General features: G+C 32.3%; 1 protein-coding gene across 1 annotated transcript in view; it reads right to left on the bottom strand.

Annotated features, from left to right (window-relative positions):
* LRRIQ1 (leucine rich repeats and IQ motif containing 1) overlaps positions 1 to 27,183 on the bottom strand; it is a 201,070-nt gene that overhangs the window by 139,965 nt on the left and 33,922 nt on the right. The window contains exons 10-12 of the mRNA XM_036252998.1: positions 8,027 to 8,220; positions 7,352 to 7,479; positions 1,978 to 2,051 (exon numbers count right to left, since the gene is read on the bottom strand). Of these exons, the coding sequence (XP_036108891.1) occupies positions 1,978 to 2,051; positions 7,352 to 7,479; positions 8,027 to 8,220 (396 nt within the window). The remainder of the gene's footprint in view (positions 1 to 1,977; positions 2,052 to 7,351; positions 7,480 to 8,026; positions 8,221 to 27,183) is intronic.

The following is a 27,183-nucleotide window of genomic DNA, read 5'->3' as shown; positions in this document are numbered from 1 at the left end:
AAAATAACTGCCTGGCCGGTGTGGCTCAGTGGTTGAGCATCGACCCATGCACCAAGAGGTTGCCAGTTCGATTCCCAGTCAGGGCACATGCCCAGGTTGTGGGTCCAATCCCCAGTGGGGGGCATGCAGGAGATAGCCAATTGATGTTCTCTCTCATCTCTCTCTCTCTCTCTCTCTCTCTCTCTCTCCCCCCTCCCTTCTACTCTCTCTAAAATCAATAAAGAAAAAAATTTAAATAGATAAATAGTTATTAAGAATGATAAATCAAATTTTATCATAATTTAAAACTTCTGCTCATCTACAGATAACATTAATAAAACTGAAAATAAAGGAGTTCTGGGAGAAAATATTTACAAAACATCTATCTGGCATGTAACTTCATCTAGAATATATATTAATTTATAGAAACCAATAAGAAAAAAGCAATAACTAAATTTTTAAAATGGTAAGACATTTCAATAGACACAAAATGTTTATACAGAAATCATCACCAAATGCATGAAAAGAGGCACAATATCATTCTTCATCAGGATAATGCAAATTAAAACCATAATGAAATACAAAACACCTTGTAGAATCGAACAGTTGGAATTCTCACACATTATGCATGAGGGGCTTTAAAATGTTACAACTGCTTTGGAAAACAGTTTTTTTTAGTTTCTTATCAAGTTAAACACACACCTACTCTATTATCCCCAATTACACTCTTACACAAGAATGGAAAACATATATCCACAAAAAGATTTATACAAGAATTTCCATAGAAACTTTATAGTCATAGTAGCACCAAACCACAAACAACAGGAGAATGGACAAATTGTAATATATTTTATATTCATACAATGGACTATACTTCAGCAAAAAATAAAAATAAAACCCCACAAACTATTGATATAAATAATATAGTGGAATATTCATGGATGTTCATTAAAGAAAACTGCAGGCAAACATAATGTGCTGTTTGATCCTATTAATATAAAGATGTATAACAATCATAATTAACTTATGGTGACAAATTAGAACTATAGTTGTTTTTATTAGGAGACTGATGGGAGTGGGGATGGGCAAACTTTGGGGGACCTAGTCAACCAAATCAATTCAGCATTCTTTAATTTAGTACACTTTTAATGGGTATCTATTCTATAGTTGTTAGGAGTCAACAATTAGACAAGTTTGTTTACTTATCTTCACTAGGCTACTTCTTTCATAGTTAAAAGATACATGAATTTTAAACAATAATATAATTGTGACATATGCCCAGGTCTACCGGAAAAATATGGAAGTAATATGATTTTTAAAGTAGAAAGGAAATTTTAATTGGATTATTTTGCCATGCCTTTGAAGGAGTTCAGAACACACGCAGTTTCAATATGCCCGAATGGAACTTAAAATACAGCAGATGAAAAGATATTCTGACCTTCCTTCTTTTTCTTTCAAGCAAGAGATAAAGTTCCTATGTGAAAGTTGCCCTCCCTATACACCAGGAGGAAAGAAGCATTCTTATCACAAGGACAGGAAAAGAGGCGAAAAGAAATGTGTATAAACAAACTTGTTAAACTAACCCTTATTTCCTAGTCACTTTTTCATTGAATTAAACTCCTGAACCTAAGCACCTTTGATTGTCACATTTTTACAATGTCCTGCTCTTGTCCAATTCACTACAGAAGTGTTCAATTCTAACTGCTTCTTGGGATCTTTATTTCTCTTGGGAAAACTCCCATGTACATGTGAAAAAAACACACCTGTAATTAAAACTTGTATTTGTTGTTTGTCTTGTGTCAGTTTAATTCTAAGTCCAGCCTAAGAATTAAGAAGTTAAGAAGGTAGAGAAATGTTTCCTCCTGTATACCTTATTTTTTATGTGTATGTATGTATGTATAATGGCATTACCACATCTGTCTAAAATAACTCCTCACCATAATTGAAACAGAAACTCAAAATTCATTTTTTAAGAATTATATATCATTCCAAACTTACCAGAAAGACAATTGTTGCTGACATCCAGTTTTTCCAGAGAAACAAAATGAAAAAGTGGTGCAATTTTTGTCAAGCTGAAAACAAAATTAGAATTCATAAAAATTTTAAATTGGAATGTCCTTAACATTATTGAACTAACTGTATAATTGTACATCATACACAATTATATGATATGCAATTATACATATATATGTATATATACATATAAACATATCTATAATTGTATTTGTATACTAAAATACAATTATAACATTTATCAACAATACTTAATTAAAATGCAATAATTATAAAATTTTAAGTTTTTATTTTATAAAGGAATATTTATATTTATTTCTACAGAGAAATTATCATGGAATTGCCAATTTCAATCATAAATATCATGGGTTTAAGGTATACATGGTATTTAAATAAAAACAAGTGAATGTTTTGTTGTTATTGTTTTGTCTTTGTATAAGGTCAAAATTATAGATAATTTATGTTATGTATATATTTTTTCCTGGATCAAACATATAGCTTAAACCATCAGAAGGTAAAAATCATAAAAATATTTATTTTCACTTTTGACAAGATAAATGATTAGTCACTAGCTTTATTTTTAATTTTGACAATGTTTTGTTTACTACATTGAAAGTATTATAAGTATCGTAAGTATCTAAAATTACACTGGGTTACTTATAAATTGTAAAGTCATGAAGACTTCAAAGAATACAATAATAGAAAATGTTTTATATCAATAGAATAGACAAGTCTGGCAGAAATATGTGAATATTTAAGTCAATACTCTTATTAAATTATCCATATTCAAATTCTAATTATAATAAACTTTCCTCTTATTTTTAAAGTTCTATTATTTTCTAAGATAAAATTATCACTAAGCGCCTATATTCAAGCAAGGAACATAAGTGATATTTAAAACATTCACAACATTGGAAACAAAGTCATAAAAGAAAATTTAACTTTAGTTTGATTTGCATTTCTAACTAAGACAAATCTATACTTACTCTGAACATAATATTACATTACCCTAGATACTTGGAAAAAAATTAAACTAAATCATCTAAATTTTTAAATAAAACAGAAATTCTTTCATATAAAATGTATCCTCATCACAAATAACAATAGTGTTCTGGACAAATTCCACTGTAAATGTAGGAACCCTAAAAGTGTTCAAAATATGCTTCAACTGACGGAGCATTTTTGGTACAAAAAGTATGCATCAATTTCTAGTTGTTGTTGTTTTTAATAGTGTCCCTCCAGTTGGCCTGGCAGATTTCTTCATCTTTATTTCTAATAGCTCTCAGAGATTGGAAAAATATGTACTATTATTGTATGTTCAGAAGCTTACAGAATAATACTGTGACTGGCGGCCTCACTGACCTGACATAAAACTATCCCTTGTACTGACCCTGATCCTCTCTTGTACTGTCCTGTTCTGTATTAGCAGAGAGGCAGAGGATAGTACCGATGAAAAAACAGACTAAATAACAGGCCGGAAGAAGATCTCTCCGAATGTAGCCAATCCTAAGTACAATATTACTATTTATTCTAAACCTATACAACACTACTTCTTAAAAACAATTTCCAGGGAGAAATATCAAAGATAATAAAAGAAAAAGTGAAAAAATATTGGCCACTTCATTTATACAGCTACTTCATTATTTATACATACAGTCCTTAATAGTAAAATTTACTGAAATGTCACATGCACACAGAAAAACAGAGAAATAAAGAAAGGAATAACCAAAAAGAAGAAACTTAAAACTTTGTCAATGCATAGTTAGTGTAGCTAAGCTCTAGTATTAAGTTAATACATCCTATTCAGCCATGTTCTACATGATCATTATAAGTAAGAAATTGAAGTTATTTAAGTGAAAATATAATTCTAATAAATCTATTTATTCACAAAAATTCTTACTTTTCTACCTTTAATATTTTTCCAATACTAATTATTTGCTCTTCTACTAAAAGGATATGAAAAGATTAAATGATAACGAGTTTTTCTCTTTTTTCAGAGTATATAATTTTTTCCACCAATAAGTTATATAGAAACATGTAGGTAAAATATAGGTTATATAAAGACATCAAGTAAAAGAAAGCAAGAAATTTTTAGAATTTAAAATAAATTTCCCTTTTCAAATATCTATTTAAGTAAAGAAATATAGTTTGATCAAATATATTTATAATAGTGAAATTTTATCTTTTTAAATAGCTATGCTTTTAGAATCATGTTCTTTTTCATTTTTGGAAAGTTTAATCACAAAAACTGGCTATTCATTTACCTTTATGACTATTCATTAGTATGGTGGAAACCTAATAGTAGAATTAAAAAAAAAAGAAAGAAAAAAGAAAAAAAACCTTTAGAACGTTTCCTTTTACTGACATTCTGTGTATATTTTTCCTAAGAAAATTCAAACCAGAAAGACAAAGGACATTAGTGAAAACCTAATACCATTTGACCTTGTCACATTAGCCCTGGGCATAAAAAGATATAAGTTTCAAAGACGACAAAAAGGAAAAGATTTGTACAATGAGCAGCCAATGGGTAATAGTTTCCACTTTCTGCTCCTACTTAGACTCTCACTGGAAGTAGAAAGGCTTGTGAAGCCAGAGTCTTCCAGTTATAACTCCACTGAGTCAAACTTAAAACAGTCACATGTCCTGATGAAAATTTAAAACAGAAGTTAGAAGGATGAAACAAGTATTTCAAACAATATGTGCTAAGTATCATTCTTTATATGTATTTCATTTATTGGGAAAAAAAGCATATGGACATAATTTCTTCCTTGTGACAAAAACATTTATCAAAAATTAAAAATATATAGAGACATATATATGTATGTGTATATATATACAATTTAAAAGACATACCAGCCACAAATCCAAATATCTCATTTATAATATTTTTTTCAGGTTTGCAAAATGTATTCACATACATTTTCCTTTTGTATCATCATTAAAATCTCATAAAATAGGTAGTGTATGCATTACTATCTATTTTTACACATAAAAGTGGTGAGGTTCAGGTAGTGAGAAAAGAGTTGTTCAATGTCAACTGAGAGATAAATTGTAGATTCAGAATTCAAACTTAAATCTGCTGATTCTGGAATTTTACCAAACCTTATATGGTTCTCAAAAACAATGCACATATAAAAGCTTAATGTAAGATGGGTAATTTTTATAGTTTAGGTATTAACTTATTGTGAAAAATCCTAAATTTGAAATGTATTTTTAGTATGATTTTAGAAAATAATTTTACTGCTACATGTGTCCATTCGTATCAGTCACATTTCCCTGGTTCCCTCAGACCTTCTTCCTTCATCCTCTCAGAAATTGTAGCTGTTTGGATATGTAAAGAGCTTTGAGAGACCCACAGAAACAATTTAATATAAGTGACAGGATTATTAAAAATTCAAAAAACCTTATATTATATAATAATTACATATTTTTAAATATAATTAAGTTCAAATATTAAAATATTTTATTCCTAAGAGTTTTTTTGAGGGATAGGACATTTATTACGCAGTTTTATATCCCCCAAAATACCAACACCATCTCAATATATAAAATGTTTAAGGCTAAGCAAACAGAATTATAAATAATTAGTTGGTTTAAGTATCCTGATTATTGTTATCTCTAAAAAAAATTTTATTTTATTTTATTTTTTAAATTTTTTTTTGAATCCTCACCCGAGGACATTTTTCCATTTTTTGTTCAGATAGAGCGGGAGGGAGAGAGAGGAAGAGAGAGAGAGAGAGAAACATCGACATGAAGGGACACATCGAGTGGCTGCCACCCGCACGACCAACCAGGGCCGGGGACAAACTGCAACCGAAGTACGTGCCCTTAGCGGGAACCGAACCCGGGTCTCTCCGGACCGCAGGCCGACGCTCTAACCGCTGAGCCAAACCGGCCAGGGCAAAAACTTTTTTTTTTGGTATGTGCCCCCAGCGGGAACCGAACCCAGGACTCTCTAGTCCACAGGCTGACGCTCCAACCGCTGAGCCAAACCAGCCAGGGTTCTAAAAAAAATTTTAATAGTCTAGTATATATAATTCCTAATCATATCAGATTGATAGAGCAAAGGTCTATTAGCCAGTATTACTTTTAAAAGTGGAATATTTCATTGATGTTTAAATTGTTCAATAAAAGTAAAGGCCTTATTCCTCAAAATTGTTCCTAATTTACATATTTCTAAACTTTTAAAATATCATGCCCACTACTGTGGCTTGAGAACCATTTCTACTGCACATGATAGATATGTCAATTACCGAATATTTGTTGCATATATCCAAAGCATAGCTAAATATTTCTATTACAATTTTATCTCTTACCTGGAAATATTGAGAAAAGGTCCAATGGGTTTTTGGATGGCCCACATTACTTAAACAGTGTTATCTGATAGAGCTGGTTCTGGAATAAATGCCCTTTAAAGTCAAATCACCTTTCATATTTTAGATTTGATTAAAACAATTTGAAGGTGTTTTTGAGTATGCATTTGATTTTAATTTGTCAAATAGTGGAACAGTATAATAGATATAAATGAAACCATTTGGGACATACATACTCAAAGGATGAACAGAGATTGAGAAAACTTTATTTGGGGAGTGGGGATAGATACATATATTAACATTGGGTTGCCCTTGTTTACTTGTTTTGCAATAATTGTATAACTCAAAGAATATGTTAAAGGTGGTTCCTTTCCCCTACTCCATGTGCCTTTCATGAACAAATTAATCATATTAGAGTGAATAGTCTCAATAAAATATTAAGCAGAGGGAGATATATATGGTGCTCCTGTTTTGGTTTCAACAGTTATTCTCTGCAAAGATCCAGATGTTTGGTGGTTTCAAATGGATCTTATGTGACAGGTACCCATCTCAATTTAATGTTAAGGTATTTTTTTAAGTGTTACTTTATATCCTTAGGGAAATCGAATTTAAATCAATCTTAACAGTTACAAAAAGACATGCAAGTTGAGAGCAGATTAAAAATCATTCTTCCAGGACTTAATAAGTACCATTTGAGGGAATGAGACATCTTTCTGAATTAAATTAACTACCTCCTGTATTTTCTAAGGACTATATTCCTTACAAATATAAACAAACCTGCCCTGAGAGTATTTTACAAGTACATTTTTAAGAAGAAACAAAATGAGTAGGATAAATGACAATTAAAAGTCTACTAAAATTCAAAGGAACGTTTGTCAATACATTTTAATTCTATAAAGTTGTGTGTATAATTTATGAAGTAATTTATTATGATGCAATTTCATTTAATTACTGGAAAAAACAAACAGCTTTTCTACTTATTATGAAGATCACACATTTAAGTAATCACTTACTGTATTTATTGTTTAAGTAAAGTTCATTTTTACCTGTTTTGAGACATAGTCAGATTTTGTAGTAAAGGCAACCAATATGAAGAAACTGCTTCTGCACTTGAAATGCTGTTATCATCCAAGTACAATTCTCGTAGTAGAACATGATTCTCCAAAGATGGAAGCTATATTTAAATTTGAGTCATTAGCTTATATTAAGCAACATATTTTGGTCATTTAACTAAATTTAAAAACATAAAACTAATTAAAATTAACAACAGATATATTCTGGTAAACCATGTATCATAAATCAAAGTATAATGTTATGAGAATTTTAGTATAAATTACAAATTTTAAACTTAACCTCATAATTAAAATTCGTATTTTTATATAAGGTATTTCATAATGAATTTTAACTAAAATTGCATGATAGAAAATTTGGTTCCACTTATATACTGAAATGTAACTTAGAAGTTTTGTTTAATTATATTTTAGTACTATGAAAAAAAATGTTAAATTTGATTTTTAAAAAAATATCCTAACCATGGTAGATATTTTTTAAATGGCGGAATGTCTGAAATAGTTTAAAATAAACTGAAAATCAGATACAGCTGATAAGCAACAAAACAAAGAAAATACAATCAAAATTGTTTTAAAAATGTATGGTTGATATTTCCATCAAAAGAAAAATGTTGCATTAATCACAGAAATCAATTAATTAAAAGCAATTACCTCATTTAGATAATTTCCCTGTAACTTCAGTATCTGAAGTAATCCACAGCTTTCAATACCCTCAACTTTAGTAAGATGATTATGTGAGCAATCCAGGTATATAATGGTAGGAGTATCACAAAGGCCTTTTGTACTAATTAACTGATTGTGGTCCATGATTAGTTGCTGAAGATTTTTCAAAGATTCTAAACCACCTGGAAGAAAAAGTTTTCAACATCACTTGTATCGACTGTAGGCAACAAAATTTCAGACATCATAGCAGCAGAATTTTTACTGACACATCACCTGAGGCAATAGAAACAAAGGAGAAAATGAACACATGGGACTACACCAAACTCAAAACTTCTGCACAGTGAAAGATACAATCATCAAAACGGAAAGGCTACCCACTGTATGGGAGAGCATAATTGTCAATGATATATCAGATAAGGGGTTAATTTCCAATACATATAGAGTGCTCATACAATTCCACAAAAGGAAGACAAAGAATCCAATTAAAAAATGGGCTGAGGAACTAAATAGACACCTCTCCAACAGGACATACAAATGGCCAAGAGACATATGAAGAAATGCTCATCATCACTAATCATCAGAGAGATGCAAATTAAAACAACAATGAGGTATCACCTCACACCTGTCAGAATGGCCGCCATCAACAAATCATCAAACAACAAGTGTTGGCGAGGGTGTGGAGAAAAGGGGACTCTAATGCACTGCTGGTGGGAATGCAGACTGGTGCAGCCACTATGGAAAACAATATGGTGCTATCTCAAAAAATTAAAAATTGAACTTCCATTTGACCCAGTGATCCCACTTCTAGGAATATACCCTAAGAAGCCTAAAACACCAATTCGAAAGAATATATGTACCCCCATGTTTGTAGCAGCACTATTTACAATAGCTAAGATCTGGAAACAGCCCAAGTGTCCATCAGTAGACGAATGGATAAAAAAAGCAGTGGTATATATACACAATGGAGTACTACGCAGCTGTAAGAAAGAAAGATCTCTTATCCTTTGAGATGACATGGAGGGACCTGGAAAGTATCATCCTAAGTGAAACAAGCCAAACAGAGAAAGACAAGTTTCATATGATCTCACTTATTTGTGGAATATAATGAACATAACAGTCTGAGGAATGGGGTAGTCCCAGAGACGCAGAAGTGGGGTACAGACTGACAATCCCCTAAAGAGGGGGGTCGTGGGGGAGAGATAAACCACAGAACTTATATCCATGTGTGCATGAACAGTGGACATGGACAACAAACTGGGGACAGGGCGGGGAGGGAGGAGGAGGGGGGAATCAGTGGGGGGAAAAGGAGAAACATGTATAACAAAAATTAATTAATAAAAAAAAAAAACTGGTATCATAATTCTTCCAGATTCTAAAGGAGAGTTTCAGAATAATTGTACATTTATATTTCCCAAAATTTCTAATTACAAGTGAATACTTAGACCAAATTTCTGGTGAAAAATGTATAAGTATAAAATATATTGTTATTTGATCTTAGACTAGGGAGATAGATGTATTTTTGAATGACATATTATATATTGAAAATTGAACAAAATTCTAAAAGTATACATTGGGCACTGAATGTTTTATTTGTAAATGACAATGAAACAATGGATAGATAGGACTCTTTTTTAAAAACATAATTTTTAACTCAGTTTCAAGGGATTGATTTTTTAAATTTATTTTTATTTAAGTAACTTTGGCATATAATCTTATGTTGGTTATATTAGTTTCAATTTGTACAAAATAGCAATTCTACATTTTTAATTTGCATCCTTACTGAAGTTTGAATATATAACATTAGAATACCACTTTATTTCCACTTTATTTCCTACTTCATTTAAATTCCTAAATGAAGTAGGTACAACATTATAACCAATAGAGCAATGAAGCAACCTAAGTGTTCACTGATAGACAAATGGATAAAGAATACTCCATTGTACATATATACAATGAAATATTATTCAGCCATAAAGAGAATGAAATCTTGCCATTTGGTACAACATGGACGGACCTAGAGAGTAGTATGCTAAGTGAAATAAGTCAGACAGAGAAAGACAAATACCATATGATTTCACTTATATGTGGAATCAAAAACCCAAAATAAACAGACAAGACAGATACAAACTCATAGATACGGAGAAAAAGTTAACAGTTCCCAAATCAAAGGAGGTTGGGTGGATGAGTCAAAAGAGATGAAAGGGATTAAGAAGTACAAATTGCTGGTTATAAAAATAGTCACAGGGATATAAAAGTACAGCAATAATATTGTAATAACTATGTATGCTGTCAGGTAGCTATGAGACTTAACAGAGGGATCATTTTGAAAGGTATATAAATGTCAATCACTATGAAAAGTTTAAGGAAAATTCAGTAAAATGGTAAAATTGATATTTGATGAGATCTCTAAAACACTGGCCTATAACAGTGAGGAGGATATGAATTAAAAAGACAGCAAATATTTATCATATAACCTAAAAATTAGCCTAGTGAGAAAAAGAAGAGAAAATCATCTGGAAAATACGTGGAACTGAGGCCTGCCAGCAACCATATGAGTGAGCTCGGAAGCAGTTCTTTCGGCCTCACTGTGCTGTGGACGAAGGCAGCTCTGGTTAACAGCTTGACTGCAGCCTCATGAGAGACCTCTAGCCAAAAGCACCAGGCTCAGTCAATCCCAGATTCCTGATTCACAGAAAATGTGAAGTAATAAATGTTTGCGGTTTTAAATTCTAAGTTTTAGGGTACTATGATTCACAGCAACATATAACTAATATAATAAGTATTCCAGACTGAAGAAAGCATGAGAAAGAAGAAATATGTTTAAAATGCTTTGGGCTATGGAAGAATATTTAAAGAAATTTAACATAACAAAAATTCAAAAATGTTCAAACAACGGATACAGGTAAATAAATGGACCAACGATATTTTAAAACAATAGATATAGGTAAACAAATGGACTGAAATATACACAATAGACTAATAAATAATCTAGAAACAACATTTATAGAACAGAGAGCTAAAGACTGTATTGCCAACAAAGCAGAGATAATCACACTGATAATAAAACGTGAAGAAGATAAAAATACACAGATTGAATTAAACAATAATAGACATGAAAGATAAACAAAGTCAACCAACATATGGATCATCTGTGACTGAAAAACAAAATTAAGCCCTAAACACTTTCATATATATAAAACCAAAATTTTCTAGAATTGAAAAAATAACAATCTGTAGTTTGAAAAAGACATTACATTCCAAGACAAATTTGTGTGGATTTATTGACAATAAGATGTTTCTTGGTTCAGTTACTGATCAAGGGCAGAGAACATGTGATTTAGGTATATAGACAAATCAGTTATGAGGAGAGAAAAATCAAGTTAGCCTCCAAGTTTACCACAGCAACACACAGTATCATACATGCAATAGAGCAATATCCACAAAGTACCAAGTAAAAGTGTGACCTAAAAATAAGATGCATGATATATTCTCATTTAGGTATGAAGCCAATGACAGATAATCTCAAATGTGAAATAATTCAGGAAATATAACATCCATTAGCTGATTTATTTATTTAGTTAGTTATATTTATTTTGTTTTATTTAATTCTCACCCAAGGACACTTTTCCATTGATTTTCAGATAGAGTGAGAGGGAGGGAGGGGGAGAGAGAGAAAAACATCAATGTGAGAGAAACACACTGATTGGTTGCCTCCCACATGACCCCAACCAGGGCCAGGACTAAGCCACAACCGAGGTATGTGCCCTTGAAAGAAATCAAATCCGTGATCCTTTGGTCCACAGCCAACACTCTAACCACTAAGCCAAACGGGACAGGGCTCCATTAGCCCACTTAAAAAAATAAGATTTAACTAGCGCTAATAAACTATGTAATCCAGACAAGCAAAAAAAATGAAAAAAACAATTGTAAAAAAACTAGTACTGAGCCATTTTCATACAAACTTAATGCTGCTAAAAAACACAAATAGTCACAAATCTTGATGTAATAAAAAGAGGGGCTCGGTTAGTGTGGCTCAGTGGCTGAATGTCGACCCATGTACCAAGAGGTTGCTGTTTCAATTCCTGGTCATGGTACATGCCCAGGTTGTGGGCCAAATCCCCAGTGGGGGACACGCAGGAGGAAGCCAATGGATGTTCTCTCTCATCGATGTTTCTCTCTCTCCCTCTCCCCTCCTCTCTCTCTCTAAAATCAGTAAAGAAAAAAAAAATTGAGAGAGAAAAGTGATTGGAGAAAGTATATATATTTTAATTTATTCTATTTTTTTAAAGAGGAGTTAGTATTGTCTAAAATTAATAAATCAGAAGCATAAATTTCAATAAATTCCTGAACAACAAAAAAGATATAACTGACAAAACTGAAAGGGACATATTTTTATCTTTAGTATGAGGAAGCCAATAGATATAGAATAAAATTTTGAAGTAAAAACATATTCATATAATTGTATGTTCTATTGTTTAACAATACTTTTGGTAGTTTTAAAGTATTTCCCAACTTAGTGAGTTGTTTGTAGGAAAACAGGTTGAAAATAAATGTTTCCAGACAGTAACTCACATATGGATGGTTTTTGTTCACCGTAAGATTATTTTATAATACCTTAATATATTTCAATAATTGTTTACTTATAAATAACTACTTTTTTAAATTATTTTTTTTTCTTTATTGGTTTTTAATGAGAGAAGAAGGAAGAGGGAGAGAGATAGAAACATCAATGTGAGAGAACATCGATTGGCTGCCTCTTGCATGCACCCCACTAGGGATCGGGCCCACAACCTGGGCATGTGCCCTGACCCAGAATCAAACCAGTGACCTCTTGGTGCATGGGTTGATGCTCAACCACTGAGCCACACGGGCTGGGAAAATCTTTGTACTTTTAATAAATTCAAGTTAATGGTCTATTTCAGTAGTAGTAAAGTTCTGTCTACGTCATCTCAAAAGCAGTATTAAAATGTTAACTATTTCTCACCCTGGCCGGTTTTGCTCAGCAATTAGAGCATTGACCTGTGGACCAAAGGGTCCAGGGTTTGATTCTGATCAAGGGCATGGTACCTGGGTTGTAGGTTCAGTCATGTGGGAAGCAGTCAATTGATGTGTTTATCATAAATGTTTCTCTCTCTCTCCCTCCCTCCCTTCTACTCTATCTAAAAATCAATGGAAGAATATCATTGAATGAGGATTACAACAACAAAAAATGTTAACTATTTCTTTAATACTAGAATATAAAATATATGCCCACAGCAAGCACATCTCTTTATGTATACTCTAATAATCACCAGTATTATTAAACCTTTTCTAATGTTTAATTCAACTTTACTTAATTACCTAAACTTTCTTTAATTAAACTTCACCCTAGTACATTTATTTACATAGAAGAAGTAGGCATTATTACCTAAATAGTTACAATGTTCATTTCGGGTGATTTCTTATTTTGATCACCTTTTTCTTCCATATAATATACCTCCTTCATACAGGAGGAAATCTTGTTTGCCATTTTACAGTTGTTATTCTTCAAAGGTTTTGAGTTTCTATTAGAGTGTTAGCTATGTTTATTACAGCTTTATTTTCTTAACAGTGATATGTCACAATTTTTCTAATTTCTTTAAATAATAGGCTTAAAGTATTTTATATGTTAACACATATAAATCATGTATATTCTCCAAATTTCTACTATAAATATAAAAATCTACTTTTCTAAAACTAGTTTTACTTCTAAAACTCATCTGAGACTCATTCTACTAGTCCCACCACTGTTTTGTGCCCATGTGGAAATAGAAAACAGATATGGAATCTCTGTTCAAGTGTCTATTACATGATAAATTCAACTAGAATTTTGTAAAAACAATAAAAATTATAAGATGGATGTAAAGAGATTTGCAAATATGTGTAACAATGACCTACTTCTCACTATATCTTTTTATTTAGAAAATATAGTTATAGCCCGGCCAGTACAACTCAGTGGTCGAGCATCGAACCATGCATCAAGAGGTTGCCGATTCGATTTCCGGTCAGGGCACATGTCCAGGTAGTGGGCCCCATCCCCAGTGGGGGACATGCAAGAGGAGGCGAATCGATGTTCTCGCTCATCAGTGTTTCCGTCTCTCCCTTTCTCTTTCTAACTAAAAAAAATAAAATAAATAAATAAATAAAATTTATAAAGTTGTCATGAATGCAAAGGTACAAAGGCTTCATTAACTTAAACTCTGAATGAATTAATACAAACAAAATGTTTCTAATCTTCTAATACGTTAAATATTGATAGCTATAACCAACATAAATGAATGCTGTTTGAGGGAGGTCTTCACTTGTTTATAAGAGTGTTAAAGGGTCCCAAGTTCAAAAGAAAATTAGTCTGGTTATATTAGACACAGAAGACTAAGGCAGAAAGCTTTAATACAGGTGAAAAGGGACATTAACAAATGATTTAATTGATCAATTGAACAGAAATATATAAATTTATATGTACCAAATAGCATGACCTCAAAAAATATTTATAAAGCCAAAAAAAAAATGGCTATAAAAGATTAACAATTTATATACATCATAGTCATGTATATAATTTTCTCCATGACTATGCTAACATGCTCAGTACCCCATTTAATCAACAGGCAGTAGAGTATAATGAAAAGTGAAAGGCTCTGAGGTAGGCAATCCTGATTTTCAATAAGCATGCCTATCCCAAAGCTAGCTATATGAATATAAACAACTTAGTTAACTTCTCTGAATCCTTGTTCCTTAGTCTGTGGAGTGGGGGTAATCTCATGTTATAGGGAGGATTAAAAAATAATATTTTAAAGTAGAGCTTGTACAACACTTTCGCATGCAGGGTACCAAAAATGATGCCTATTATTGTTTCCTAACAGTTTATATTCAATGAAAACAAGGAGTTTAAAAAACCAAATAAGTGACCAAATAAGTCTTCAAAAAGAAATGTTTCAGCTAAACCTTGAAGAAGGAACAGATATTAATACACACTGAATAAACATCTATATACAACTGAATAAACAGTCATTTGATCCAGCCAATGCATTTGGATCAAAAGGGAAAATCTAGATGGGAAGGAAGTTAGAATAAGTAGCCACCCTTCCTTTTTTAATCTTAGAAATTCTTTGCTGTTAAATGAAGGATGAGAACTGAGCAAAAAAGACCTACAGCAAGCCTTACCTTAGAATAACATTACTCCTCAACATATCTAAGAATATTATGTTCTCCCAGTCAAAAATGGCTGATATTTCTTCCACCCTACATCCAAGACAAAACAAAACAAACAACAACCAAAAAAATATATTTAAGAGCCTCTTTCAAAGGACTTAAATGTAATAAATATAAAAAACTGCTTAAATATTCTTGAGTTTACTGCTTCAATATATTCTTTACTAGCTGTTTAAAAGTTTCCCAGGTCCCACAAAATAAAACTGAAGCCAAGTGTGTTTATACCTCAAAGGGCCCTTGCCCATGGCAAAATTAGCATTTGGATATACTTGCTACAAATATCTATTTCAAAGAATTCCTCCCACAGAAATGAGCTAATGGTCTCAGAAACGTTCCTGCCACATGAGGAAGAAGAAAGGAAAGGGAAAAAAAAAAACCTCACTTGTAAGGAACAGCCAAACTAAAATGTTAAATTTGGCTGGAGGTTTTCATGAAATAAGTGTTTGGTAAGCATTTATATCCTTTAGATGCTCAATGATATGTTTGACAGTCACCTACAAACACGCTGAGTTGCTTGAGATTTTTTATTTCAAGGCTAAAGTGCTTCAGGATCATACATGTTGTATGGAAACAAGAATACTGAAACAGGAATCAGGAACCTTGGATTCTAGCCCCACCTCTGCCAGGAATTAGATGAAAATTATGTGGGTCTATTTTTTCATCTGTAAACTAAGCCAAGACTGGAAGATCTGTAAAATCCCTTTCAGATTTGTACTAGACATTGTGTTATATTTTCAAACTAAAGAGTATTTGCATTGGCTATTCGGGGTCTTTTGGACTTCCATACAAATCTAATTTTTTGTCCTATTTCTTTAAAAGATGTCATTAGAATTTTTAAAAAATTGATTTTAGAGAAAGGGAGGGGAGGGGGGAGGAAGAGAGATACATTGATAGGTTGCCTCCCACACATGCCCTCAAATGGGGATTGAACCCACAACCTGGGTATGTGCCTTAATGGGGAATTGAACCCACCACCTTTTGATGTATGGGATGATACTCCAACCAACTGAACCACTACTGGCCAAGGCAGGAAAAACAGGTGTGATTTTGATGACGATTGCATTATATTTGTATATTGCTTCGAGTAATATGGACATTTTAAGCACGTCGATTCTTCCAATCCATGAACACGGAATATCTTTCCATTTCACTGTGTCTTTTTCAATCTCTTTTGAATAATGCTTTGTAGTTTTCAGTGTGTAGGTCCTTCACATCCTTTGTTAAGTTTATTCTCCTAACTATTTTATTCTCTTTGTTGCAATTGCAAAAATAATTGTTTTTTTGCATTTCTTTTTCTGAAATTTCATTGTTAATATATAGAAATGCAGTGGATTTTTATACATTGATTTTGTATCCTGCAACTTTACTGTATTTATTTATTGTTTCTAATAGTTGTTTTTTTTTTTTTTTTTTTTTTTGGTGGAGTCTTTAGGGTTTTCTATGTAAAGAATCATGCCATCTGCAAAAAGTGACACATATTTCTTCATTCCCAATTTGTTTGCATTTTCTTTCCTCCTCTTGCCTGATTGCTCTGGCTAAGACTTCCAGTACTGTGTTTAATAAGAGTGATGAGAGTGGATATCCTTGTATTGTTCCTGATTTTAGAGGAGAAGCATTCAGGTTTTCAACATTGAGTATGATATTAGCTGAAGGTTTGTCATATATGGCCTTTAATATGTTGGGATACTTTCCTTCCGTATACATTTTATTGAATGTTTTAATTACAAATGAATGTTGTACCTTATCAGATGCTTTTTCTGTGTCTATTAAAAAGATTATATAATTTTTATCTTTATTTTGTTAATGTGGCACATTACATTGATTAATTTGTGCATGTTGAGTCATCCTTGTGCCCCTGGAATGAACCCCACTTGATCGTGATGCATTATTTTTTAAGGTATTATATTTGATTTGCTAGTATTTTGTTCAGGATTTTTGCATCTGCATTCATCTGAGATATTGGTCTTAGCTTTCTTTTGGGGGGTTATCCTTGCCAGGTTTTGGTATCAGGGTTATGTTGGCCTCATAAAATGTATTAGGAAATATTGCCACTTCTTGAGTTGGGAAGAATTTGAGAAGGATAGGTATCAACTCTTCTTTGAATGTTTGGTATAATTCACTTATCAAGCCATCTGGTAATAGATAAGTAATAATCAGTGTTGGAAAGGTTGGAGAGGTTGGAGAGAAAAAGGAACCCTCATTCACTGCTGGTGGGAATGTAAACTGGTAGAGTCACTATGGAAAACAGTATGGATGTTTCTCAAAAAAAAAAAAAAGAATAGTTTTTTTTTGTTGTTGTTGTTTTTTTTTTGGTGGAGTCTTTGGTGGAGTTACCATATCACTTAGCAATCCCTCTTCTAGGTGTTTATCCAAAAAAATGTGAAAACATTTATTCTCAAAGATATATTCACCCCAACATGCATTGTAGCATTGTTCAAGGTGGCCAAGACATGGAAATGGCTGACGTGTCCTTCAATAGATAATTGGATAAAGAAGTTGTGGTATATATATATATACAGTGGAATACTATTTAGCCATAAAAAATATGAAATACTGCCATTTGCAACAACATAGATGGACCCTGAGAATATCATGACAAGCAAAATAAGTCAGTCAGAAAAAGCTAAGAACCATATGATTTTACTCATATGTGGGATATAAAACTGAAACTCATAAGGCACAGACAATAGTATGGAGGTTACCAAAGAAAAGGGCATTAGAGGGTAGTAAAGTTAAAGGGGACCAAATGTATTGGTGACAAAGATGCTCTGACTTTGGATGGTGGGCACAAAATGCAATATACAGATCATGTATCATAGAAATGTACACTCGAAACCTATATAATCATATTAACCAATGTCACCCCAATAAATTTAAATTTAAAAAATAAAATAAATAAATCTTAAGAGTGAGCTAGCACCATCTAGTGGAATCCAAAGAATTCACTAAGTATATAATGAAAAACATTTCTACAAACAAAATATCCAGAACTTTATTTTACTTCCTTATTTTTCTAAAGTTCCAAAGACAACATTTAGTAGCAAGAATTAACTCCGGCACATTTTCCTACAAGCCATGACATAGTAATGAAGCTATATGAAAATGTTGAATTATTTCAGTATCGTACATACTTATTATATACTAGTGTCACTTTTCCATAAAGCAATTTGATCTGAAAATAAGGCAGCAAAAACAAACACACAAAAAATTTCTTAGTAGCTCTATCAATTTACAATGATATTTTCTAGAAAGGTATTACCTAAAATTTATAAATGAACAAGTTAACTGCGGGCATTAAAGAAACATTTTTTCCGGATCGAAGTTTTCCTAAAATAGCAGATCAGAAGCCTTATCAAGCAGGAAAGAAAAATAATTATTTGCTCTTACACATTAAAATAATACTTATTTTCATGTTTACCAATATTCAATAAAAATGAAATATAGCAATTTATTCCTCATCTCTTCCTTTCTATACAAATATTTATCACTAGGACAATCTTGGTGAAAATCAGGATTTTTAATTGTTTTGTTTATTGCTTCGTCCTCAGCAATATTCCAATGCTGTTTTCCAGTGCGTGGAAAAGTACTGGCACATAATAAGTGCTTAATAAATTTGCTCATTAGTAAATTTATTAATAAATAAACCTTAAAATCATTTAATTTTGTCAGCATAAAGAACTGTACTACAGTATAACAAAAAAAGGTAAAAATCTTAAATATCAAATGCATATTTATTAGAGAGGCTGTAATACTAGGCAATTAAAAAATTAGGTACTAGGGGGTAGACTGATTTTCAAATCATGACTCTGTCATTTACTAACTGTGTAATATTAGACAATATACTGAACTTCTATGTGCCTAAGTTATCTTACCTGAAAAAAAAAAAAAAGATTTAACAGAACCTAACTCATAGCAATTCTAGAAAAGCAAATGAATTAATATGGATAAAACACATAAAATAATGCCAGGTGGTAAAAAAGTTATTTATTACTGTATTTATTATTTTAAATTGTACTTTTTCTATAAAAAACAAAACAAAAAACTTATAAGACAATTTTGTTATTCCACATAAATTATTTCAAAATTTAGTTTCAAACATGTCTTCTAGAAAGTCAGTAAAATTTGACAAAATACTGGAACAAAGAAAACTAGATTATAAATTACACATCACCTATTTTTCATTTGCTTTGACTATACATTAAAAAAACTAAATCAAAAATACTAACTCAAAATAAAAAAAGATTACCCACAGATTGATTTTATAAACTTTAATAATCATTGGAACAGCATTTATTCAAGAAATATATTTCCATATTTTTTGTACAAAACAAAATGTTTTACTAATTTTGCCTAAAATTTACTTATGGTAAATATAATCATGATATAACAAACCTACATTTAAACTGTAATCCACCCAAATTAACTGAATTATAAAAGATAATCATGTAACTCAAAGAAAAATCATAAAACATTTTAAATTAATTTTAAAAATCTCTTGATTAAAATAAATCCATCTTAAAATCATCAACCTATTGAACTTAATGAAATTAAAACTATTATTTTGTGCACTGAAAATATCCTAAAATAACTCCAGATTAAGTAAAAATATTCTATAATCAAAAACTTGCTACCAATATAGAACCAATCATTAAATTATAGAAAATGTACACAGTTGTCTTTAACTAATTACGAAATTCATATGACCTTATATTCCTCAATATAGTAGTTTATTTTTTACTACATATGGCCAGGGAATAATTTGTACCTTAACATATATCGTAGAAATAACATTTTAAATTTGTATTTTAGTTATGATTAATTATAATAATTAAAACCATCTCTTTCCATAGCCACAGCACACAATATGTTTAAACATTAAAAGTGTAACAAATATATATTAACTTTGCAATTTTCATTTATAGAATTAAATTTTGAATTACTTTTAAACAGTAAATTTCATAGTGTGTTTCTATTTCTATAATTAAACCATTTAGACTGGAAAATATTCAGCATGAATAATTTCCAATAAACTGACACAGTAGCTATTCTCATTTACTTTAGTGTAAAGAAGGTCAAATAAAATTGTGCATTAATGTTTTCGAATAAAAGGAATAATTAGCATTAACATTACATATTAACTACTGCAATAACTATAGCTTAAGAAGAATTAGAAACAAATTAAACTTGAAACTATAAATATAAAATATCTGGTATTGCTTCCAATTTTATTTCACCTACATAAGAAATATAGCATGGAATAGTAACTTATTAACTTATAAACACAAATCTATCTTTGTGCCCCTTCATAAGAGTTCTCAGTATCAATTTATCATTGAAAGACAAAATCTATGCTTTTCACTTAGCTCAACCAGAATCTCTGTAAGCAGTTTCTGAAGATGAAAAACAGATTCCAACTGGTTTTCAGAAAATCTACTTTCTCATGTATACTCTTCTCACACTCAATAAATACAGTGTTTTCATTGTACCCTACAGACAGCAAAGATGTCTTTTACCTTGTTTGCTCTGTACTACATAGAGATACCTCAGGTACATCAATTAATATGATGGCAGTTTGCATATAAATCTTGCAGATATCCTATCCCAGGAAATTCACTGGCTACAAAAAATCCCATACAGCACTGCTGGCAATGAAAATGAAGTGAATGAGAGGTCAAGCATTTCTTCTTACAAGCAGTCTTTTAATTTTTTTTTTAAGCTCACTACACTGTGTGCCAATACAGTAACATACATTTCAATGCACTTGCCTTCGTTCGTTCCAACAACAACAAAATTACTTCTATATGTGTATTAAATTGAAATTTTAAAATAAAAATTTAGTATCTGAAATATCAGTATTTCCATATGGAGAAGTCATGAGTGGTTCTAAGGCAGGCAACACAGACACACAGGCAAATAAACAAATTAAAATATGTTGTACATTATACTAGTTTCAAAGTGTGCTTTGAAACATTGGCAAAACAAAAGCTTGCTTTGTGCTAACAACTATATTTTCTTCATATTTAAAAAAGTGGGAGATGATTGTGACTGCCTCCACCCAACTCTCCCCATACCTACTCCAGAATTTCATAAAGAGTAAAAAGAAATAAAAACACCCACAAACTATCCTTCCAGTTTAAATGGGAAATAAAGAAATTAAGCTGAATTTTTTCCTAAGTGTCAAGGACTAAGTATCCAGGACCAACACAATGTAGGCTGAATCCACACGTGTACAGAGGAAATCCTAGGGAAACAGAAGAGATAAGTAAGAAATGAAGGTGCCCTAGCGGTAGAAGAATCCAGGTCTATCAACAAGGACTCCCACCACAAAGAGAGAGCATTACCCTGAATGCATAACACTACTGAGATCAGTTATTTAAGTTGAGTTAATAAACGCAAATGGCATGGTCTACATGAGGGAAAAACATTTAAGCTTGGATCAAAAATAAAACACAAATCTATGCTGTAAACAAGTACATATCTAAAACAAAGTGATTCAGAAATATGAAAGTAAATTGTTTTTTCAGTGGCTAAAAAGTCAAATATGAAGAAAAAGAAATGATGTTACACAAGGTAGAATCTAATCTCAGAAGCATTAAAGAGACAAAAAGTGATCATAATTTTCTAGGCTAAAATTCACAATGAAGATAACACAGTTAAAATATCTGTGAAACAGCATGGAGCAACATTCATCAAGTGGAAACCAAATGATACACACACAAAAAATATGCTGATAAACAACAGACAAATTTAAACTACCTCAACTCCTTCAGTCCAAAGCAGATCAAGTGGATATGAAATACTTAAAACAAGTGATCACTAAGGTAGATCTTAAAAATAAAAACTCTATATTGAAATAAAAAATAAATAACCTCCTTTTCAAGTACACATGAAACATTCCTGAAAATTGACCACATATTAGAAAAATCACAGTAAGTTCCAAAATGCAGAAATGGCACAAGATCATTCTCTGACTATAATGCAATAAACTAGAAAAAATAACATCAAAAAAGTCCTTTCCATATGGAAATTTAAAATCTTAGCTAAGCCCAGCCAGTGTAGCTCAGTGGTTGAGCATCAACCCATGCACCAAGAGGTCATTAGTTCAATTCCTGATCAGAGCACATGCCCAGGTATGGGCCAAATCCCCAGTGGCCCATGCAGAAGGTGGCCAGTTGATGTTTTCTTTCATCAATGTTTCTATCTCTCTCTCCCTCTCCCTTCCTCTCTATCTAAAGTCAATAAAGAAAAAAATTTATTTTTTAAATCTTAGCTAAAAGATAAAATACATCATAAAACTGTAGAACCAATGAAAATACTTATAATATCAGAAGTTATGAACTAAGCAGTACTCTGAGGAAAATTTATAGACTTAAGTATTTATGTCAATGGTGAAAAAAGACAAATATAAAAAAATTAAATATTTAACTGAAAAATAAAAACAGAACAACATAAACAAAAGAAAGCAAAAGAAACTGATATTAACATGTATTAGTGATAGAAATACAAAATGATACAACCCATATAAATGCATCTGGCACTATCTTCCTAAATCACAGATGTCCTTTGCTGCAATAATATATAGTGTGGGAAATTAACCTAAAGATATATCTGATATAGGATAAAATGAACACATAGGACTACGTCAAACTAAAAAGCTTCTGCACAGTGAAAGAAATAACCATCAAAATAGAAAGGGAACCCACTGTATGGGAGAGCATAATACATATGATACATAATGCCAATGATACATCAGATAAGGGGTTAATTTCCAAAATATATAGAGTGCTCATACAAATCAACAAAAGGAAGACAAAGAATCCAATTAAAAAATGGGCATACAAATGGCCAAGAGACATATGATGAAATGCTCAACATCACTAATCATCAGAGAGATGCAAATTAAAACAACAATTAAAACCTCACACCTGTCAGAATGGCTACCATCAACAAATCATCAAACAACAAGTGTTGGCGAGGGTGTGGAGAAAAGGAGACTCTAGTGCACTGCTGGTGGGAATGCAGACTGGTGCAGCCACTATGGAAAACAATATGGTGTTACCTCAAAAAATTAAAAATTGAACTTCCATTTGACCCAGTGATCCCACTTCTAAGAATATACCCTAAGAAGCCTGAAACACCAATCAGGAAGAATATATGTACCCCCATGTTCATAGCAGCACTATTTATAATACCTAAGATATGGAAACAACCCAAGTGTCCATCAGTGGATGAATGGATAAAAAAGCAGTGGTACATATACACAATGGAGTACTATGCAGCCATAAGAAAGAAAGATCTCTTATCCTTTGCAACAACATGGAAGGAACTGGAGAGTATTATCCTAAGTGAAACAATCCAAGCAGAGAAAGACAAAAATCACATGATCTCACTTACTTGTGGAATATAATGAACTTAACAGTCTGAGGAACAGGGTAGACCCAAAGACGTGGAAGTAGGTTACAGACTGACAATCCTCAGAAGAGGGGGCTGGGGGAAGGGAAGAGATAAACCACAGAACTTATATGCATGTACGCATAACTGATGGACATAGACAAGATAGGAAGGAGGGAAGATGGGGAGGAGGGTGTCAATGGGGAAAAAAGAGAAACATCTGTAATAAAAATAAATTAATACTAAAAGAAAGATATATCTGATAAAGTGTGAAATGGCATGGGTATCAGGGTAGTTATTTAGGGCAATGTGCGAAAATAGAAACCATCCAATGTCCATCAACCAGAGATTGATGAAATAAACTGGTCCATCCACAATACCAAAGTCATAGAAAAAGAATGCTAGGAACTCCACAATGTGTTGTTAAGTGAAAAAAAAAGGCAAGAAAAAAAGGTACAGTACTTAAAATATTCTATATTTGAGAAAGGATTAGTATGTATAAATATATTTTTTACATATCTATGTATGGATATTTGCATACATATATACATATATACATTTGAGGCACACATTTTGTATATGCATTTATACAAAATTTTATATATATATATAATATAAATAGATGAGAGAACAGTATAAAAGGCAGACATGAGAGCACAAGCTCCTTGAGTATGCCTTTCTTAAAATGTAGTTTCAGTTCTGGAAACATAACCATTTAACGTAGCAAAAATATTACTGAATAAGCCCTGGCTGGTTTGGCTCAATGGTTGGAGTGTCAGACCATGGCCCAAAGAGTCACAAGTTCGATTCCGGTCAAGAGCATGTACCTCAATTGTGGTTTGGTCCCCAGCCATGGTCAGGGTCATGCAGGAGGCAACCAGTCAATGTGTCTATCTCACATCAAGGTTTCTCTCTCTCTCTCTTCCTCCCACCCTCCCTCCCACTCTATCTGAAGATGGATGGAAATATATCCTTGGGTGAAGATTAAAAAATAATAATACTGAATCAAATGGGAAAAGTGAACTAATTATATTTTAAATATATAACATAATCACAAAGATAAAAAGCCTTAGGTTTCACTTTGGGGAACAAAGCACAAAGACAAAAAAAATGCAAATATATCTTAAAATTAATTTAGTAGTTTTATACTTACTAATATTAGCATTGTTGTTTTAAAACTATTTTATGAATATTATAAGAGATAGTAAATAGTTATGTTAATGTTGCTATCAACCAAGGATTACAGTGGAAGAGAAAGGGAATACTATAAAGTTTAAAAAGTAAATTTGAATTTGGGATATCAATATTTTATATCTCCAATCAAATTTACATGACAGGGCAATTTAAGTATCAAAAATATAATAAGTCAATTAAATGAAATATTCAGTATTATAAAAAATCTATGAGTTCATAAGAAAATAAGATAGAAAAGAAGAGAGAGAGAGAGAGGAAGAAAGTGAGAGATGAGTGGAGTGGGGAGAGAACAAGTGCAAAACAAAGCAAAATAAATAAAACAAAACAATTTATTTAGCACCACTGAGATTAACGAGGGCCTCTAACACTTTAATGCAAACATTTTGTCTATATAAAGAGAGGCATTTATCTCTGTCTTTCCTCTACAAACTAGTTCAAGATAACTAAATAGTTCTTATTAAATAAAGGATTACAATTTTTAAAAATGTGAAAGGAATGATCAAATTAGAAAACTCACTTGTTGCATTCTTCATTGCATTAATTGATTTGGGCCACAATAATCAATGTATAGAAGCAATATGCAAGAGCTTGATGGAGATCATTATAATGGAGGGTTTAGGCTATTTCTAGGTGTACCCAATGTAAATTGTAGCATCATCAAAACCAAACAAACACTACATGACTCCTAATGAAAGGCAATATGACACACAGAGCACCACCTATGACAAAGTCCTGCTAAAATGACTGAATTTGAATCTAATCAAGGCTGTTGAGCTAACCTCCATTTCCATTAAATCCGGGGCTTGGTGAAACAATTCCATTGACACTAAAAGGAAGTAAATGGACAAATCCAGAATGTGGACATTGTATAGAACAATTAATATAGGTTCTCTAATAAATCAATGGCATGTGGGAAAAAATGGGAAGATTAATGCAGATTGGAGAGACTTCAAAGACCTGTGTAAATATAATATGTGGTCATTGCTTATATTATGTTTCAAATCAATTCATACAATTTTGAATTATGTATGATCAGTTGATACAAGGTATCACCATTAATTGTAATAGGTGTGACAATGCACTGTGGTTAAGTAAGAATGGACCATATTATTCAAAACCATCTCCTGAAGCATGAAGGAGTAAATTATATAATTTGGGGGGCTGCTTTTAAAAAGAGAAAATAAGAACAAAAAAAAGTAATGATGAAGTGAATGTTGAACCTAGTTATATGGAATCTTTGTGTATTTATTTTGTAAATGTTTAAAATTTTCAATATTAATGAAAGAAAAAACAGAATATAAGCAAACAAACAAAACTGATATTGGATAGATTCCAAAATGGTGGCCGTATAGGTAGAAGCTACACTGACTGTCTCCCAAGACCAAACTGGCATTATAATAAAATATAGAAAAATCATCCTGAATAACCAAAAGACTAGCAGGAGAGAAACCTTATAACCAAGAATTTAAAGAGGAGGCCACACTGAGATTGGTAGAAAGTAGAGAGATGCGAGAGGGCTGACCGGGCTTCCACAGGCAGCAGCTAAAATTCTGGAGGGATATCTCAGCTGCAGGGGGGTCCCTCTGAGAAGTCTTGGGTCTGAACCCCAAGCTGGGCTCCCCAGCCCAGAGCACAAGAACCAATAAAGGTGCCCATATAACATCTGGTTGTGAAAAGCAGTATGATTTCTGTCCTCCAGGGAGAGATGACTAGAAACACAGGCACTCTGTTAAAGGACCAACACACAAAATTTTATTTATAGCCACTCACCTTGGGCTCTGGCAGAGGGAGGGCTGAGTAGATTACAGCTGCAGGAGGAGAATTGCATTGGTGGCTCTGGGGATAAAGCTGAGGGGATGCCACCAGGATCCCTGTGCTGAGTCACTCCCTCATACTTCAAAAGGCATCTTTCTTAGGCAGACATTCCCAATAATGTAGCATTAGCCTGGGGGAAAGCAATAACCTCGCCAATTGGTGTCCCCCTCTCACCCTACCCTGTGGAGCTTATGCCCTACTGAGGAATATAGCCAGAAGTTCATTAGGTGATGGAGACTAACAGACAGCCTGCAGGGAGAGGCAAATTTCTGGGTGCTTTGAGTTTTTGCCTGACTTGCTCCTGGGCCCAGGTTAGTAAAAGTAGACCTTTGTGCACAGCTTGGTCCTTTCCACAATCATCAAGGCTCAGCAGAGGGAGCTACTGATACTTCAAAACAGCTTGCTCAGGGCCAGTCACAGACAGCATCTGACATTGACCTGCACCAGAGACTTCCAAAGAGGTACAAAACCAATATACCCTGTGGCCAGCTTCAGAACACAACAGAGCAGGACCCAAT

This window comes from Molossus molossus, unplaced genomic scaffold (assembly GCF_014108415.1).
Source record: "Molossus molossus isolate mMolMol1 unplaced genomic scaffold, mMolMol1.p scaffold_m16_p_10, whole genome shotgun sequence".
NCBI lineage: Eukaryota > Metazoa > Chordata > Mammalia > Chiroptera > Molossidae > Molossus > Molossus molossus.
This window is presented reverse-complemented; position numbering and strand designations above follow the sequence as displayed.